Raw genomic sequence first — 20475 nt, 5'->3', positions numbered from 1 at the left:
GATTTCTGCAGCTGAGAGCAAGATTCTCAACAAAGTTTTAAGCCCTACTCCTGGATATGGCCAAAGTTAAATTGCAAAAAGAGAACAGCCAGCATACCTGTTGTTGCTACTTTTTCATAATAATTAACTGTAGAATATCATCAACACAAACTGAACAAACAACTCCCTTGTTTGCAAAGCAAAAGGATTTGTGCCTTTGGCATACACACCTAGGACACACACGCCCATTTCACCATTTACATAACAATAGTCACTCAGTGTGTGGAAGGAGTAAACTAATCAGAAATACAGGTGAATCTGGGAAATAATCACATCATATAATCTAAAATACTGTAAGCAGTGGGAGAATGGAACCCCTACACCTCATTCTGTCTTATTCTGGCTGAGATCCATTGCTTTAGGAAAGGGAAAGAGCATGATGCTTTGCAACCAAAACTGCTCCAAAATGTTCCCCTCTCATCCAGGTGTCAGAATCAAACCATGTTCTGCACAGTCCAAACATCAAGTTAAAGCCTTGCTGGATATAGAGGCATCCATACACACAGGTGTTCCCCATCTAACTGTTTCTGTTCAAGACACCTAGACAGGTATCAGCGTAGTTTTCCAATCCTACCTGGTTACTCCAATTCCTTTCCTCCTCTTAGACTTGAGAGTTTAAGATTAAAAGGTAAGGTGTGTGCACCCAATTATCCAGGTAGCAAACACCTTTGCCGTACACTTTTCTGATAAAAACTCTTTTAATTACATGAGTGTACCCAGACATGTGGGATGCGGGTGGCGCTGTGGGTTAAATCACAGAGCCGATCAGAAGGTTGGCGGTTCGAATCCCCGCGACGGGGTGAGCTCCCGTTGCTCAGTCCCTGCTCCTGCCAACTTAGCATTTCGAAAGCACGTCAAAGTGCAAGTAGATAAATAGGTACTGCTCCAGCGGGAAGGTAAATGGCGTTTCCGTGCGCTGCTCTGGTTCACCAGAAGCGGCTTAGTCATGCTGGCCACATGACCCGGAAGCTGTACGCCGGCTCCCTCGGCCAATAAAGCGAGATGAACACCACAACCCCAGAGTTGGTCACGACTGGACCTAATGGTCAGGGCCCCCCTTTACCTTTTACCCAGACATGTAAAACTGCTATGTGTTTTAATCTGTAATTTTAGCTTCTAACACACCATCGTTTTAACCTTGATCTTTTTAACTATATCTATCTATCTATCTGTTGCTCAGACGCTCTTGGGATTTTTTATTTTATTTTTTGCACTTAAGCAGAATGCAAGTTCTGTAAAATAATAAAAAAGAGAAAGTTAACACAGCCTAATGAGAGAATGCTGAGTTCGCTTTGCTAGCACAAACAGCCGCACATAGTGACAACAGAGAGAAGAAAACACAAGCAGGCACGGCAGGTGGCAGGGAAGGGGGATTTCGCTTCACATGTTCCTTACGTCAGAGCTGCTGTGCATGCGGCCTCCGGCACCTAGCAACTAGATAATTGCCAGCTCTTGCTTCACCACCAGCAGTTTGGCGCTGCTGGTTCTCCGACGCAATCAACAAATCATATAGGCTGCGGAGTGCCATTTTTAGTTATTGCCTCTGTTGCAGTTTCCGAGCCAACTGGCAATAGGAACTTAGCCTCCAGCCAGGGGTGGGGCAGAGCAGGGATGCCAAGGCACTCCTACGAAATATTTCATCCCTAGAACCGTGTGGTTAAGTGTATACATCCTTGGCCGCAAATGAACGTTAGCTAACAGAAGCTCAGCGGAAAGAAACCCACCCCAGTTGTAACAAGCAGGAGCAAGGTGTGGTAAGAATTCTTAGGTGTCAAATATAAATGAAATGTTCATAAATATACAAGGCAAACACATATATAAGTATATAAGCCACGTGTCTGACATAGTAAAGGTAAAGGTACCCCTGCCCGTACGGGCCAGTCATGTCTGACTCTAGGGTTGTGCGCCCATCTCACTCAAGAGGCCGGGGGTCAGCGCTGTCCGGAGACACTTCCGGGTCACATGGCCAGCGTGACAAAGCTGCATCTGGCGAGCCAGCGCAGCACACGGACACGCCGTTTACCTTCCTGCTAGTAAGCGGTCCCTATTTATCTACTTGCACCCGGGGGTGCTTTCGAACTGCTAGGTTGGCAGGCGCTGGGACCGAACGACGGGAGCGCACCCCGCCGCGGGGATTTGAACCGCCGACCATGCGATCGGCAAGCCCTAGGCGCTGAGGCTTTTACCCACAGCGCCACCCGCGTCCCGTGGTCTGACATAGTACAGGAGAGCAATCCTGAAGTCATTCTGACTCTCCGAAATTGATCTCAAATATTTCTCTGTTAGGAGAAAGGAAATGGGAAAGGCTCCCCCTTGTCTTTTGCTTACAAATCCTGTCTTAAGGGTGTATTTGTGTATGAATAGGGTGAGCCTGTGATCTGGATTCAGGAACTAAAGTATTTGCCATCACAAAACAATGGCCAGGCTGCCCAGGTAAAGCAATCAGTGACCAATATCAAGTATCCTTGCAAACAGGACTTCTGCTGTAGACGGCCTCCTTCTGTGATGTATGTATGATGTTTTAGGGGGGGGCTGGTCTTGGGCTACAGGGTGGGCAATTTCAAAAGTCTATATAAGGGCTTATGCACCATTGTTCTGGGTTCTCTTCTCCCTCCTGCATGTGGTGAGTGGGGACCCTGTTGCAACGGTTAATAAAGATCAGGCTTACCAGCTGCTTTGCTTTGCAATATACTCTGTTTGGCCTCTGTTATTTTCTCCTACCAATAGGGAACTCACTTAAGAACTCTATATGGGCTCTTGGATACCCCATAAGGGGAAAGGAGCAGTTTTTTCTTATAACAAGGGGAAGATATAAATACATTTTCTGAATGGAGGTAAACAAGACTGGTTAGCAGAAGGTGCTGTAGAACTGGGGGTGGGGGGTGGGACAGGACAGGACAGAACAGAACTGGAATGAGAGACAGCAGGTTTTTACACGACAGCAGTGTTGCAATGGAGGTACAATCTCACAGCAGATTTAATGCATAGAAGGTGAGTCAGCGTTAAGAAAGCTGAAACTTGATGGAATAAGCAAACCATACCTGCATTTTTTCAATCATTTCAAACAAATCCACTGCCTGTGAGAAATAACAGGAAATAAGAAATGAATTTTCAAGGTCACAAATTTTGATCGAGATCTCTGTAAATGAGACTTTTATTCTTTGTGAAATTATATGATGCTTAATATTTTGCCCTTTACACGTGCCCCAAAACTTGAATCCGCAAGGCTCTTCATAAGATTGAGACTTTCTCATCACTGATGTTAAAATAAATACTTATCTTCACTGTTACAGAAATAGGCATGAAAGAAAAACTATTGCATAAACTCTAATTATTCAGAAACCAGACTGGAAAAATAGTACTCACATATTCTAAGGTCTTGTGATTTATGAATCTTTCACTTTTTAAAAAAGCAATTCATAAGTATCACCTTTATTATTCAGATAGTAATTTATCTGTTAAGCTGAGGAAGAGTTTCCATACCAGTCTAGAAGTTTTCCCATCTAAAAGCACAACCCTTGCTACTTGTTCTGATCCAACCAGGGGCCACACGTGTATTGAAAAGGGATTCTCTGTATATCCTTAGCTGTAGGAGACCTGCACCAATTAAACAGTGGTGTTTGTGCAATTCACCAGTCCAATTCAACAGTCAGGACCAGGGCTGGCTCAGAACGTTTTGCCACTTCAGGCAAAACAGAAAATGCCACTCCACCTACCGCCGCCACCTCTTCCTCCACAGCTCCCTACGTTTTGCTCCACAGACCTCCCCACAAAGGTGGGGGGGGGGGGAGTAAAAGGAGACTGTAGAGGAGCAGACATTGGTGGGTGGAGATGAGGCAGTGGCAGAGGTGGTGAGCAGCACACTCACTGGACGCAAGATCTGCTGCGTAAGGCAACTGCCTTACCTCACCAAATGGGCGGGCCGGCCCTGGCCAGGACTACATGCACACCAGTTGGTTGAGAGAGCTGATTCAGTCCACACCTTTACTCACTGAATACCTGACTGCAAGGATTCTAGTTGTTGGTTTTTTAAAGAAGGATTCTGCAGCCTCTTACCTTATTTTGAACAGCTGGATTAAGGGCAGCCTGAGGATCCTGGACAGGTGAATCTAAGGTGTCACTGATGCAGCGCTCTGCCTCATCAGTCCTCCTGCGTAAAAAGGAGACAACTCTAATCGGAGCACCATAAAATCCCCAATGTAGCAGGCAAGTCCTCTATTCCGTTTAGTCATACCATCCCTCCCAGATGTTGACACCCACCTTTACTTACAAGCCTAAGAATTGTTACGCTTGCACTTCATAAGACCCTTGACCCACACTTTCAAAATCAGTGGAGAATGATCATCATATTCTATTTCCTAGAAAATATCGCAGTTGACAATGGGTTCAAGACCAAACCCCAAAATCTCAATGGTAACTGAAAATTTGACACCCTGCCCCCCCCCATCCTGCCCCTGATCAGGCCAATTAACCCACACATATGTTTGTAGTGTTTTCCACATAAGCATACGCCAGAAACTCCAGACAGAAAACAGTACCAGACTTATCTGCCCAGTGAATCAAGTTGTTGTTTTTTAATGCTAACCTAGAAATCCTCTAGCACAGTGTTCACAGTGAGTCCTAAGTGATCATACTTCCATGCTTTTACTTGTAAAATTCCCTCCAGCCTACTGCTGCATTCCACCTTCCATTCTAGTACAGTGGTACCTCGGGTTACATACGCTTCAGGTTACAGACTCCGCTAACCCAGAAATAGTACCTTGGTTTAAGAACTTTGCTTCAGGATGAGAACAGAAATCGGGCTCCGGCGGCACAGCAGCAGCAGGAGGCCCCATTAGCTAAAGTGGTGCTTCAGGTTAAGAACAGTTTCAGGTTAAGAACGGACCTCCAGAACGAATTAAGTATGTAACCAGAGGTACCACTGTACTGGCAGCCAAGCTGCCACATACTATTCCTTCTACCCCTTCGGTGGTTCCACTGCAGATTCCTTGTTATGTCCAAATAGGACTCCACACAAACACCTCTCCCAGTCTTCCACCACTTTGACTTGGCTCAGATAATTCTTGATCCCTTCTTCCTCATGCCTGGTTACAGCTGAGTATTAGAATAAACCTGAACTACAAGTGTTGTGTTCTGCTTTGCTAAATAAAGGAAAAATCCTTGAAATCACACCGGTAGGTTTTACAAAGGGAAGATGTGAGTTCTGTGAAAGAAAAACAGGCTTGGAACAATTCCCAAAAGAGAATTAAGTCAACAGACTTCCATAGCATATATTTCTTTTGGTGACCTGCTGTTAGCCCAACGGTTCACTATGTGTGTGTATGTGTGTATGTATCTATACGCATCTACAGTGGTACCTTGGTTCTCAAATGTAATCCGTTCCGGAAGTCCGTTCCAAAACCAAAGTGTTCCAAAACCAAGGCTCACTTTCCCATAGAAAGCAATGCAAAATGGATTAATTGGTTCCAGACTTTTAAAAACAACCCCTAAAACAGCAATTTAACATGAATTTTACTATCTAACAAGACCATTGATCCATAAAATGAAAACAATAAACAATGTACTGCAGTCACACAATCAATCAGTAGCCGCAAACACAAAAACGCAAAATAAATAGCAAAACCAGACAGACCTCAGCGTAGCACTCAAATCAGAGCATGTCCGAAAAAAGTTCGCAAACCGAAACACACTTCTGGATTTGCAGTGTTTGGGTTCCAAGTTATTTTAGTACCAAGGTGTTTGAGAACCAAGGTACCACTGTATATGAATGAGTAAGATGTGTTTGCGGGACCCTGAGAGTTTTTACGACATAAATTACTGTATTTTTCGCTCTATAACACGCACCCGACCATAACACGCACGTAGTTTTTAGAGGAGGAAAATCCGTAGGCATGCCACCCGTAGGCATTTCCTCCATAACACGCACAGACATTTCCCCTTACTTTTTAGGTGTTATGGTACAAATTAGTATTAGCCAAATTGTATTAGCCATACAACAGCAGAGTCTTTCTAAATTTTAACAAGAAGCAGAGGCATAAGGAATGCCATGTAAAATAAATTATACCGATCCCAGAAGTCACATGACAGTAAATAGCCAGTTACAAACTCCTTGGGCAATAAACATTAGCAGTAGCTGGGGAATACTCTTGGAGGCCATTTACCAAAACAATGAGAGAACTCATCTAGTTTTATAAGACCTGTATCTGAGTGTGACTCGTCTGCACAGAGAATGCCAGGGTGCACAACTTCCCACTTTTGGTACCATTACCATTTTAGGGACTGGGTGACTCTGAGACTCAGTGTGACATGCATTCTGTTTGATCTTAAGTGACCAAACTGCAGCTGAGATATTCTGAGAATCTATCTATATTAATAGAAGCACAATGCAGAGGTAGAAATCAGTTTCCCCTTCAACATCTGTTTCACTGATGATGGTAATACTGAAAGACGGTAATATAGAGGCAGCACAGCAAGGGGTAATTACTGCTTCCTGTAAACTCACTTAGAGGCTTTCCTGAAAGAACCTGAACATTCCTCCCAAACAAATAAGCACAGGAAAAAATGCACACATAATCACAATTCATTTACATGGGTTAATAATTAGGGTCTTATGCAAATTAAGTTGCTCGTTGCTTGCTTGCTTTGCAATGTGGATTTAAAACATCTGGGAAATCAAGCCAAAACAGCTGGACAACTAAAAGTCACCCAGGTACAAATCCCAGAGGCAAGCTCTAAATCTATTGCAGTTCTTTTTAAAGTTGCTAGTTTGGATCTGAAACATTACTGGAGCCCTGGAGCCAAGGTGGGCTAGGAGGTGGAGTCTTGATGCACAGAATGATCAGAGTAAAGGATGGGAAGAGCCAATAGCAAAATAGAAAATAAAAAAAATCTTGTTGTACTACCTCTAAAGTATACTAGCTTCTCAAGTCTTTAAGTATTTGTGATAACTGCCAGAATGTGGTTTTACTGGTCGGTATATCTAATTGACAGCCTTATATAACAATATATAATAAACATTTTATGACACTTTTTCAGTGTTCAAAGTGCATCACACACATTATTTAAAGTTACCACCTTCTTATATAGCTGCAAGGCTGAGCAATAGCATATAGCCACGCTAATCATGATTCTTCCTATGGAATCCTGGGAATTCGGACACAGCGACAGATATAATTCCCAGCATCTCACTAAAGGACAGTTCCCAGGACTCTTTGAGGATAAGCCATGTGGTTTAAAAATGCTATTAAAGTGGTTTAAAAATGCTATTAAGTTGGTAGTGTGTGGACAGGACTTGTGGCTCTCAAGATGTTACCCATCAGACAAAGCCAGCATGGCAAATGGACAGGAATTATGGGAGTTGTACTCCGATAACATCTGGAAGGTCATAGGTTCCTCTTCCTGAGTTTGTGGTTAAAGTGATATTTGAATTGCCTCACGGTTCACAACCTTAGCCATAATACAGTCCTGTGACTCGCAAACTCCAGATATCCTTATTATATACCAAAATCCAGGTTTGTAACCACAAGAGGCCTGTGGGAATTGAGGGATATTCCAGGCCCTCCCCAGAATATTCCTACTTCATGAAGGTGGAGAAAGAAATGTGATTCTTTTTCTTATGCTAATATATGGGTGAAATGTGTATCTATAAAGGTAAAGGTAAAGGTACCCCTGCCCGTACGGGCAGTCTTGCCAGACTCTGGGGTTGTGCGCCCATCTCACTCAAGAGGCCGGGGGCCAGCGCTGTCCGCAGACACTTCCGGGTCACGTGGCCAGCGTGACATCGCTGCTCTGGCGAGCCAGAGCCGCACACGGAAACGCCGTTTACCTTCCCGCTGGTAAGCGGTCCCTATTTATCTACTTGCACCCGAGGGTGCTTTCGAACTGCTAGGTTGGCAGGCGCTGGGACCGAACAGCGGGAGCGCACCCCGCCGCGGGGATTCGAACCGCCGACCTTTCGATCGGCAAGCCCTAGACGCTGAGGCTTTAACCCACAGCGCCACCCGTGTCCCCCACATGTGTATCTATACTGCACCTTTAAAGCACATTTGAAGCTCATTTTCCCCCCTCTAAGAAATATGGGCACTGTAATCTACCTCTCACAGAGTTACAATTCCCAGCACCTTGAACAAATTACAGTGCTCAGAACTCTTTGAGGAGGAAAATGTGCTTCAAAAGTACCTTGCGTATGCACTCTTAGTTGCTCAATAGGGAATAAAACTGCTCTCAGTTCCCAATATTCTGGCTGCTAAGAGAGTAGAGCAACACTGGGATTACTGTCAAACATGAAGTACTTATATATTTAGACTTTATAACCATTTAATTTTACTACATCCACATCAAATAACTCTGAGCATACTTGTTTCTTGATACTGGCTGCTCTACATTAACGCTCCTTTCTCCCAGTTTACCATTAGGCCCCCTCACTGAAATATTTCTGGCGACAGGCCTGCCCAAGTCCTATGAAATTTCAGTGAAATATTTAGCATTTCACGTTCCACAGAATACCACGGTACCGATAGGACTATTCTCCAGATGCAATTTTCAGTTGCAGGTCTATGGAGCTTTCCCTTTTCTGCTCTGAAAGCAAACGTCTTGTGAGAAATGCAGGCTCAGCTGTTTCCCTGTCTTTGGAAACACACTGCGTACAACAAGACATCTTTTCGAAAACCAAGAGGAAGGGGAGAAAGAGGGGGGAAAGGAAGACCTGAAGATTTAGGCATTGCATGCTGGAAGGCGAGAGCAATCCAGCTCACTCCCCTTCCCAAAAGACTCGAGGAACCCCTCATTCTTCTGGAAGTTCCCCCAAATTTTCGTAAATGCAAAATAAATCCAGCACCCTTCTTTTCCTGGAAGATGCAGCAGGAAGGACATGCAACAGGGTCAACCAGAACCTGTATAGGTACATACCCTTCACAGACTCCAAAGGTAAAGCTACGCTTCCGAGAAAACATCCTCGTCTCTCTGCCAACTGTGGGTTGTTTGGCCTCCTGAGCACAGGCGAGACGTCTCCTCTTTCTGTGCCAGCATAAACTCGCCACCCTGTCTCCAGAGGCTACAGGATTCGTCCCCAAACCACTATTCCCCTTGCTTTAAAACAAAAAATCCTCCAAATCTAAACTGCTATTTCCTTTGCTCTCCTGAGACACACTTCAAATGACAAAAATAAGAACAGCTCACAGTTAGGGCTGGATCTACACAGCGCAAGGGCAGGAAACTCCTGGGGAGACACGGCAGGTTGTCAGGAGGGCTAGAGAACAACCAAGGAAGAAGGCGAGAGAGAGTCAGAGGGAAAGCAAGAAATGAAGGAGGCGAATATTTTGAAGAGGAAAATGAGAACAGTGGCGTAGCGTGGGTTGTCAGCACCCGGGGCAAGGCAAGTAATTTGCGCCCCCTAACCCGTGGATTTGCGCCCCCTAACCCTAACCCCCAGATGTTGCGCCCGGTGCGGCCGGCCCCCCATGCACCACGCTACGCCACTGAATGAGAAGGAAAACCGAAAACCTATCATCTCCTTGGCAGGGAAATCCAGATCTCCATGAAAAAACATCATGCTTATAATTGTGTGTCGAGGGCTGTTGTTTGAACAGCAATACTATAGTGGTTTGTAGCATGGTGTTACAAAAGGGAGATGGCCTGAGAAGTTTTGGGAAGGAGGGAGACAGAGGAAAGAGGAGCAAGGAATGAGCAGGAAACAATTTAGTTGTCTATCTTTATTATGGCAGAAGAAAACGAGCCAGATCACCAGGAGATCCACGTAGAAGACTATGCCCAGTCTCAGTATAACTTCACTATTCAGCAGTTTAATGCAGACATTGAGCGGCACAGAGGACAAGGTTAAAACTGAAGTACTGCATAGGCCAAAGACAAAACAGCAAACTAGTAGTCTTCCTAACACCATCTTCTGGGTCTGCTCCTGCCCTCCAGGGAGAAGAAGAATAATTTTATTATTTATAGGCCACCCATCTGACTGCTGCCACCTGCAAATACAGCCCCCTGCACCCATTCATGTGACATGGCCCAGAAAGTTACCCTGGTTGATTGTATATCAAATGCTCTTAAGAAGTCCAGAAGAATGATCATTTCCCTGGTGCAAGCAATCTTCTGGAGTAATAATAATAATAATAATAATAAAAAAAAAAAAAAAACTGGGCTGAAAACTTAATTGGGAGGAACCAAAACAACTGCCATTATTGAAGAAAACTAACATGCAAGTTTTCTAAATGCTGGGGTGGTGGTTATTTCTTTTATATGGAGGAACAAATAGTCTTAGGCAGTGCTTTTTCTAAACTCCTAAACATCTTGTGAATCTTTGTACTTTTGCCCATTTACTGTATTTATTTTTCCCGATCTGAACTATAAAATGGTGATTTTCTTGCGTCAAAATTAGGGTACCCCGAAACCTATTTTTTTAAAAAAGAAAAAAAGCACTGGTCTTAGGAGAGTAACCTTCAGTGATTACAGCTGTGTGCACACCATTTATTTAAAGCACATTTATAACACATCCCCTCCTCACTGCAAATAACCCGGGGAACCTCACAATTTCTCAGGGGCCTGTGAAGCCTCCCTTGCAAGCCAGCCCTTATCCACCGCCGGCTTTGTCCTCAGGTGCTTATAGATACAGTACATTTCTCTCTCGAAAAGAACATAGAGGGGAAGGAGGAAGTGTGATGCTGCTCCCATTCCACTTTCAGCTCTGTGTTGTTCAAGGATCAGTTCAGTACTTGAATAGCTGGGCAGAAAGTGGAGCAACTGAGAGGGCAGGAGGGGAAACAAAGTGATCAGGGAGACAGAGAAGGAAAATAGCAGTTAGGAGGAGCAGAGGGGAGAAAGTGAGGTGCCACAGGAATCAGGAGAGAGAATGTGAAATGTGGGGGGGGGGGGAGAGAGAGAGAAAGTGTGTAAGCACATGCATACACAAACACACACAAGTCAAATCTAGTAAAACAGATCCCCTTGATATCACATTTTTTTCATAGGGTTTCAACCACCGTTGAAATGCAGATCACACCTGTCTCTGGTACCTGAGCCATCAAACTGCAGATCTGGCGTTTACCAACAATGCCATCGTACACAAATATGGATCCTTACAGATCCTCATAATTTTTCCCTCAGAACCGCCATCAAATGACCTGTGTCCAAAGATGTGCTTTGTAATTATTATTTTTAGCGATTTTTCCAGTCAAAATATGTAAAATAATGCAGATCAAGCAGGATTCATGCCTGGCTGGGATTAATGTTTCCGTGGTGCTCGCAAGCATCAGATCTGTGATTTTTTCCCCTCTGCAGTCTGCTGAAACAAGTTTTGATTTGATGGTGGTTTTTGGTGGACCCCATGCAAATTTGTTTCAATTCTGCTGGATCCAACATTTAGCCAGCCCCCATAGAAAAATAGTGTGTGCATGGGCACATGAAACATGTTCTCTCTTTTGTCTATTGAGGGGAGGGAGAAGCTACCACAGGAGAAAGTGCCCACAATGGTCTCTCAAACTTTCAAATTCACTCAAGGGCCCAAAAATATTGGCAACCCCTGGTTCACCACCTCAGTTCCCTGGTTTATACGTAATGCTAAGCCCTAGTGTCCTTAGCCCAACTATGACTACGTATTCAGCCTAGCATACTAACCATGGTTTGTTTTCTGCGAAACCACAATAAGCTTATGGTTTGTTGCTGACTTAAGGACCATGACGTGTTTTAACCATGGTTTATGTTCTAACTCAACAATCTTGTTTAACCATGGTTTGTTTATAGCTAGCCACCCCACCTCAAGTGCTCTTCAGGTTACAAAACCGTGAGTCAAGAGAAGCTGGAGAACAAAGCAAGGTTTGGAGAAACGAACCATGGCTTCTTTGTTCATATATGAGAAGACTTGTGGTTTGCTGAACATATCATGTTAAAATAATGGCTAAGTTGTGTGTGAATGGAGCCACTGAGAACTAGAGTTTCCCCCCATAGTTTTTCTATTGAAATTTGTTAGAATTGTATTGATTGGTTGATTGCTACTTTCCCCTGCTCATTTATCAGAAGGAACATCAAAAGTCCTTAGTAACAGCTTGATCTCTTTGAACTCCTCAGCCCAGGTATGAAAATAGTCTGTGCGCTGCTGAAGGGGGAATCAGGGACTGGTATATCAATGAAGCCTTATTAACAAGCCTGACACATATCAATCCACTTCTCTTCAGCCTCTTGTGAATGGTTCTGCAGCCTTTCCCTATTTCCTCTCTCACAATGCATGTTTATTCAGAAATAAGTCCCACTATGGTCAATGAGGCTTACTCCCAGGTTAAGTGAGCATAGGGTTGTTGCAAGAGGAGTTGCTTCTTGAATCTCGGTCCTACTGCTTGATGATAAAATCCCTTTGAGGTATTTTCCCCCTGTTTCCCTGCCTCAGCTTTATTGCTATTAGCCACGTCATTGCAAAAAGTAAAATGAGCAAATACCGATAATTAAAACAGAGTCACCGCCAATTAAATTTATAGTAGTCATTTAGCAGCAAGAGAACTATGTGAACTTTATTTTCCTCTGCCAACGAGAATGAGTAAGATCTCATTAGAACAAGAATGGTCCACAAGATACCACAGCAACAGCAGGACATTCTGGATTAAATATTAAACAAAGTGGTAATTTAAGATATTGGACATGGATGAGAAACATCCGGACAGATGGGAATCAATAGAATTTCCGTTGCCTTCTAATAGTCTTGCACAATTTCCACAGGATTTTTAGGAGTCCAAAACCAAGATAACCCTCCAGTGGCGTAGCGTGGGGGGTGCAGGGAGGGCCGGCCACACTGGGCGCAACATCTGGGGTTAGGGCAAATCCATTGGTTAGGGGGCGCAAATCCACGGGTTAGGGAGCGCAAATCCACGGGTTAGGGGGCGCAAATTACTTGCCTTGCCCCGGGTGCTGACAACCCACGCTACGCCACTGTAACCCTCTTCCAAAATAATAAAAGGATCTATGGGTAGACAGCAGCAGCAACAACATGTTGGTGAATAGAGTCGTATGTGCTGGGTCGTCTAGCCAGTACCCCCTAAACTAGTCCGCTGCCTCAGTGCAGTGGAGGATGCTATCACATCACATCACATCACAAGGGCAAAAGTAAGGCAGCTATCAATCCTGATGGTGTTACATGGAATAGAAGGGGATGCCATCTTGTTCTTTGTTTCAGACAGCAAAATCTCTTGGGCCAGCCCTGTTGAAAATGAAGTCATGCATAAGCTTAACTCAAGCCGACATGCTATGAGGGAAAACTAATTCTCCAAGTGGTTATTTTCATAATGCTGCCCTGAAAATAATTTTATTTGAAGATTGTGGTGGTGGTGGGAATCTATGAAGTAAATAAATATTCAACCCGCCCGGGGGTGCGGGGCACAGGCATAAAACAGGGGACTGTTTAAGACCCCCAAGTGAGATCTGAACCAGAAATTTATTGGCTCACAGTGCACTACACAGGTTGTCAAGGGCTGCGATGTGCAGATCCATATATCTTGCCATTCCGCACTGTCACTTCAGTTTACATAACCTAAGCCCTTATAAGTAGAATATCCCAGTAATTTCAGTGGAAATTACTCCTACATAATGTTCCTGCAGGAAAGAATGGAAAATTACAGAAATGCAGATGAGAAATCCAGTTTAGTGGAAAGAACAGAATTTGTCCTTTTATAGCATATTAAAATAACAACAAATATGAATGAAGCGGCAATCTAGAAAACAATGAGGGGTAATTTTATCACCATGCCCGTCAAATGAGATGCCATGATCTTTTTCTCTAAGTTTTTGTTTAGTAAATAGCCAATGATGATTCTTCAAAGGGCACTGACGGCTGGCTACTACTTACTGCAGAGACCATGACTCCCAAATTTGGCTGGGACCTAGAGAGAAACAATTTGACTGCTTTGACTTCTTCAGCGAAGAAGTAGAAATTTTGGGCTTGAATTTGCTCCTGGAGAGCTGATACTACTTTAAAGATTAGCACTGCTAGGGTTGCCATATTTTGAAGTGCAAAAAAGAGGACACATTTGCCAACGTGTACTATGATGACTCTGCCCAAGAGAAAGAGGACGTGTCCTGGAAAAAGAGGACATATGGAAACCATCTTCTCGCGTGAAGAAAACTTACCTGCATTAGCAAATGTCCTTAGGATTTCAAAAACAAAAAAACCCCCACGATGTCTCCATTATTAGGTATTTTAGGCTTATGAGAGATTCCTCATGAGACAATAATTGATGGTGAACAAACTGCATAAAACGGGGGTACCCAAACTTTTTTCAAAAAGGGCCAGATTTGATGAAGTGAACATGCGCGAGGGCCGACCAAAGTTGTTGAACTTTCTTTCTTTTTTTGTTCAGTTGTACCCCAAAGTTGTTGAGCCTTTTTTAGGGTTTTACCCCAGGACATAAACTGTCACGGGGGCTGGATTAAATCGACCAGCAGGCCAGATTTGGCCCCTGAAACAGACTTTGGACATGCCTGGCATAAAAGATAACTTATGGGGGCAGCCCATACCATTTTGCCACCTGAGGCGAAACGGGAATTGCTGCCTCCTGGCTCCGTCCACTGTGCCCCACTTCCACCACCACCAAACCCTGGTTCTCACCGGACTCAGCTGGAGCCAGGGTGCTCCTCCAAGTGTTGCTGATCGGTTTTCCCCAGGGCAGGAGGGAGCCACCAGCATGCAGGAAGACTCCAGCTCTTGCCAAACTCAGTGGGAGCGCTCCTTCAAGCATTGCTGCTTGTTTGGCTTCCCTAAACTGGGGGGGGGGGGGGACTGGGAATACAATGCATCTCTCACTTGGGTAATGGCGGGGAGAAGGATCTTCTAAAAAGCAAAAAAAGAACTTCAAGTAGATTGCGCGAATCTTAGAAAATAATTGATGGTTGGGGGGAGGCAAGCCACTGAATTCTGAAGGTGTCAGTTCAGAAACTTCTAATATTTGGTAGATCCAAGAATCAGATCAGAGAGAAAGAAGAGCATGCAGCTGCCCCAGGGATGCACTCCATCAAGTCTTTAAGAAATCCTCTCCACTCCGGGTTCCCCTTAGCACTATACAGGACAGCAGAGAAAAATTTCAAGAGGGTAGGAAAAGGGAAAATAAACGTCCCTTGCAAGCCCTCAAAAGCACTACAAAGCTGGCTCGTGCCGCTGTTTTGTGTTAATTTTATTGTTAAACAAATAGAATCCCCCCTTCCTTCTGGAAGCAACGATGGTTACTATAATTGTATTGTGCCCTCTAATTATAGACCTATTAGCTTGACTGACATATCAGCAAAATTCTAAACCAAACATCAGTTGTGGAAATTGTCAAAAGACTCAGGCCGATGCAGGGTTGTATCGAGGGATGTGAGGAGGAAGTAATTTCCAGGCCGTCCTGTTTTCATCGCAATCAGCGCTGTTCCCATTCTGCTACGTTTCAGCTTCCAGTAAAGCCTACATTATTATTCTTGCTTGATTAATTACGTAATTAACTTCAGTGCATTTCAATTGAAGGGAAGCCTCAAACGCAATGCAGAAAACAACACAGTGATTTCTGTAATGTTTGTGGACTCAAAACCAACAATAGCAAGTCCTCTTGTATTTGCTTGAATAATTTCCATTCCTGATGAATATGCAAATAGTGGCAATTTCCACTCCCATTTCTAACATACCGGCAATTGTTTGACATCTCTCGTTTTAGCCAACCTGGCAATTCCATTAGTGCAAGGACTTCCACCTCCACAATGGCAATTCCTATCCGTGAGCTCCTCTCTCCCTGCGTCTCAGAGGGTGAAGGAACAACTGGAACAGATTGGATTGGGCAAAAGAAGCAGAGGAAAGGAAGCTTTTGCACAAGTTGGATTACCTTGTTGGATACAACCCTGATGTCTTCTAGCTTCAGATTAGTGTACTCTACTTCAAACAATTACGTTGGACTTCTTATACCTTGAATAAATAAATGCAGTTCATATTAAGAAGGCAGCCTTATATGCTGCTTTTGAGGAATTTTAAAGGCTGCTTTTGACACAATGGTTCAGGAAAAGTTGAGGGAAGCCTTTTCTGAACCAATCTAGATTGTTGCTGTTTAAAAAAGGGTTCTATATTCAGACAGCAGCCTCTGGGCTATTAGCAAATAATATGCCAATCACTTGGGGAGTAAAACAAGAATGCAGTCTCGCTCGATTTCTTTTAACCTTTTCTATAAATGAAACTACAGGTGCACTTGGCGATAACAAGCTCTCTCCTTCCTCCAACGCAGCGGTTCTCAACCTGTGGGTCCCCAGATGTTGTTGGACTACAACTCCCATCAATTCTGAGCTCTGGGGTGATGGGAGTTGTAGTCCAACAACATCTGGGGACCCACAGGTTGAGAAAGGCTGCTCCAACGGATGGTTAAAGAAACCAATGCAGTCCCTCCTCTGCATTGGCTATAACAACGGTTAACCATCTGAGGTGGATATTGCTGTAAAAAAAATGATCTTAATGTAAACTATGGCAAAACTAAGGTGAATATTTATATTGCTCCTAGGCACCTTGAGCACTATTTGGTGGAAAGGCAAGATATAATAAGTAAATAATGTTTCATACCCTCCAACATTTCTCCAATGAAAATAGGGACATCCTAAGGAAAAGTGGGACATTCCGGGATCAAATCAGGCAGAGGGCCTTCTTGGTAGTGGTGCCCACCCTTCCATCAGATGTCAAGCAAATAAACAACTATCTGACTCTTAGAAGACATCTGAAGGCAGGGAAGTTTTTAATGTTTGGTGTTTTATCACTTTATTATTAATAATAATATTATGTTGGGAGTCTCCCAGAGTGGCTGGGGAAACCCAGCCAGGTGGGCAGGGTATAAATAATAAAGTATTATTATTATAATAAACTGGAACGGCTTCTCTAAATCAGGGACGTCACTTGAAAACAGGACACCTGGAGGGTCTGATGCTTTGGGGCTCAAAGTTAAGCACACTGACTCATAAAATTAAGCAAGCCATAACTCATCAATATTTGGAAATCCTGTTCCCTAGTTGGATAACTAGAAAACACAACTGGATCTAGCTCAGATGAAAATGGATAAATCCATATATGTGGTTCATAATTTTTAGAGTATCCACAGAGGCAAGCAAGTATTCCTGCACATTTTCCATGGGGCAGTAGTCTGGGGCATTTGTAGACCCTCAGATCTGAAACATTTCCAAAACAAAACCCCAAGATCCATCTTGAGAGTGTTGTGGCGAACTGAAACTGGAAATAAGAACATAGCAAGAGTCCTCTTGGATCAATTAAAGGCCCATAACTAGTCCTGCATTCTGCTCTCACAATGGTGCACCAACTCATCTTCAGCCGAGATGAAAATATATCAGCGTCTTGTCAACTATAATGTATGTCAAATTGCAGCTTGTCCTTGGGAGCCTTCCAAGAGCAGTTGCAACCCAACTCCTCTAATTGTCCTATTGAGCCCAGAAAACCACTTTACAGTGCAATTCCATATAACTGTTTTGCTTGTTTGTTTGTTTGTTTATCGTTATGTCTGTTTATATGCTGCCCTTCAGGATATAAATCCATTCAAGGTGGCTTACAATTACATACGGTATTTTAAAAACACAGTAAACAGTTTTAGCATATTTAGGATCCTTCCCACAGGTTGACTGATGGTAGATGGCCCAGGAGAAGTAAGTGAAGCTGGAGCAGACCCTGAGGTGGTCTTCAGCAGCCACCCTCTCTTCTGGAATCCCCCCCCCACCCCGCCCACAGCGCAATAGAGGATAGATTGCCTTGAACAAGGAGGAGAATTCAGGCCCAGAGTATGTATCTACTCAGAAGCAAGTCCAGTTTAATTAAATGGGATTTACTCCCAAGCAACCCTATTTCCTTCTTTAAAATTACTCGCCTGAATCCAAGCTGCCAGCTGCTAAGCTGGAATTTAACAGCAGAGAGAATTTTTTGTTCAGCAGTCATTCTTAAAGAAGCACCCTGGTTATGAATTAATACAATTTTAGCACAGCCTTGAACATTATTTAACTGGGACCGGTCTACGTTTTGTTGTCGTTCCAAACTGAGATCTGCTTTTGCATTGCTAAGGTTCCAGCAGCTGCCCTCTGCTGTACTTGATGGACATTATCGCAACGTTCCTTTCAATTTGAGACACCGTTCTTTGCCATAAAGAGGAAGATATTCTCCTCTACATGTTTTGCTGTGTTATCTCTGAAACTGAATAGGGTTTCCTACCTCTGCTGAAAGGTGGTGCTTTTTTGTCAAACAAACAAACAAACAAGAAAAAAGTAATGTGTTTTTTAAAAAACTTGTCAGCTGCAAAATGTCACGTATTTCTCCAGGATTAGTTTTTGGATGACTTGTTCTCATATCTTTTTCCCAGCTGCAATTTTTAATTTGTTTCTGAATCGAACAGCCAAAAGCAAATAAACTTTAAAAAGACAATTGAGCATGCTTTTTCCTCCTACTTCCCAGTCTAGAAGTCTAGACAAATTTCATGGACTGATCCTCTGCACCATCCATCAATGAAATGAGTCACATTAAAGACCTGCAAGTCTGATGAGAGACATAAGAGACGGGGGGGGGGGGGGGGTAGGAATCCCCTCTGTGCCCATGTATATTATCTGCCAACTGAAATAGCAATGCCACGCAGCTGATGAAGAGGGCTCTCATCCAGAAAAGCTTGTGCCACCATAAATCTGTTGGGTCTTTAAGATGCCACGGCACTCTTTTGTTGTCCTTGCTGCAACAGACTAGCATGGCTACCCCTCTGTGGAATACAGCCTCTCTCGCATGCAAACACAATGGCACAGAGCAGCAGCTAAACGCCAGCCAGCACCACGGAAGTGCAGCTTCTGTTGTTTCTTTTTTAACGTTTGGAAATAGAAGCAGATCCGAATTGCACATACCAAACAGATGATATCCGCTAACAGATGCACAGATATGCAAAGAGCCTCTTGCGAATCGCCGCCAGTATTAAGGGAGCCTCAAGGCTGCAACCTCTACCTCAGCGTAGCCAGCTCTCCGGCACAGGCAGAAGTGAAACAGGTCTTGCCAAGTGCCAGGTATGCCTGCAGCCTACTTGTGCTCAGTGGTGCCTATTTGCAGGAAGAAATATGCCAGGGGATCCATTTTTTCCTGGAAGTCATGACCTCTGACCTTCAGGCCCCCCCACCCAACCAGCCCTATATATTTGGGGGCTACTCAGTAATGAGAGAAAGGCACTCTACACATGCTCAGAAAGGCACTTAAAAATAAAAATAAATTCTCCCATATCCAGCATTGATGAGCCATACTGCTGAACGCAGGTGAGCCGGCTGAGTCCCAGCTCACATCAAGCCTAACTACTCCAGTTGTATGGACATCTACTTCCCACCTTCCCTCAGCCGACGCGTCCAGTACCAGAAATTTGCCTGCACTACTCTCCCTCACTTTATGCCTGTTAAGAGGGTTGTGGCAGGCGGCAATACAACAGGTGCAGCTTTCCAACAGCCCAGGCTCCCAACAGTAGGAAGCCCCTGCGCCTGCTGCACTTCTGCCTGTAATGCTCTAAAAGGAGGAATGAGTCGGGGAAGAGAAGGTGCCAACCCTACTGGGCTGTGAGCCTCCTTACCAGTATCCACCAGTCCACTTACCACCCATCCTTCTGCCTTTGCTGGGGGGGGGGTGTTACCCAGGGCAGCTCAGAGGTCAGCCGAGTTTGGCAGCCCCCTGCAGTTTCCCAGCACCCAAACAGCTGCTCGCGCAAGCGGGGTGCCGGCAAAGTGGCATTCAAGGGTACACTGCCCTGGGAGATGGAGGCTCCATTAAGCTCCTGGAGCTCTCCAGGAACGTGCCCGACTGAGTCTCCCAAGGCGCCGCCTCCACCGGGGGCCCCTGCCCGCACCTCCCTCCCTAATTAGCCCGGCGGGAGAGAGGCGCGCCGAGCCCCCCTACCTGCGCCCAGCGCTGGCATCTCCGGCGTGGCGGGGGGCGAGGGTGGCGGCTCCGGCGGCGGCGCAGGGAGCCCGGCGTCCGGCTGCTCCTCGGCGTTTGCTGGCTCCCCGCTCGGCAGCCCAGCCTATCAATTATTCAAGTAGGTTGCAGTGTCCTCTTCTCCTCCCCTTCCGCTGCTGCTGCTGCTGCTCCACCTGCCCGGGGAGGAGGGCGGTGGGGAGAGAGGCTGGCACCGACCCGCGGCGAGGCGCGCAGCAGCCTGAAGTCAGGACGCACAACATACACAGGCACCAGGAGGGGGTGTGTGTGGAAGGAGGGCTGGGTTTGCGACCCACAGAGGCAACACGAATTAGAAACGCCCCCCTCCAAGTGATGGAGAAGATCAGGGCTATCGTTTAATCAGGCCAGTTGTATAAGACTGGTTTTCTTCTCCCCCCAGGGCGCGCTCCAAGAAGAGGCAGTGTGCGCATTTTCGGGATCTAGTAGTCGTCCCGTTAACATGCATTTCGCTGCTTTCCTCCAAAGAGTGCGCT

The 20475-nt window shown here is 44.8% G+C and overlaps 1 protein-coding gene across 9 annotated transcripts in view; it reads right to left on the bottom strand.

Moving 5' to 3' along the window:
* The window catches only part of LOC114587818 (rap1 GTPase-activating protein 1-like), a 51926-nt gene extending 31719 nt beyond the window's left edge, over nucleotides 1-20207 (bottom strand). For 3 of the 9 annotated variants that reach the window (XR_013391158.1, XM_077921485.1, XM_077921487.1), the window contains exons 1-3: nucleotides 8947-9343; nucleotides 4096-4189; nucleotides 3081-3116 (exon numbers count right to left, since the gene is read on the bottom strand). Coding sequence is in view for 8 of the 9 variants with exons in the window: in XM_077921485.1 (XP_077777611.1) it covers nucleotides 3081-3116; nucleotides 4096-4189; nucleotides 8947-8990 (174 nt within the window). In the remaining variant the exon portion in view is untranslated. Of the gene's footprint in view, nucleotides 1-3080; nucleotides 3117-4095; nucleotides 4190-8946; nucleotides 9348-19942 lie in introns of those variants that run through there. The other 6 variants (XM_077921488.1, XM_077921489.1, XM_077921486.1 and 3 more) reach the window with 6 other exon arrangements.
* Between the last annotated feature and the right edge of the window lie 268 nt (nucleotides 20208-20475).

Source organism: Podarcis muralis, chromosome 17 (genome assembly GCF_964188315.1).
Source record: "Podarcis muralis chromosome 17, rPodMur119.hap1.1, whole genome shotgun sequence".
Taxonomy (NCBI): Eukaryota; Metazoa; Chordata; class Lepidosauria; order Squamata; family Lacertidae; genus Podarcis; species Podarcis muralis.
This window is presented reverse-complemented; position numbering and strand designations above follow the sequence as displayed.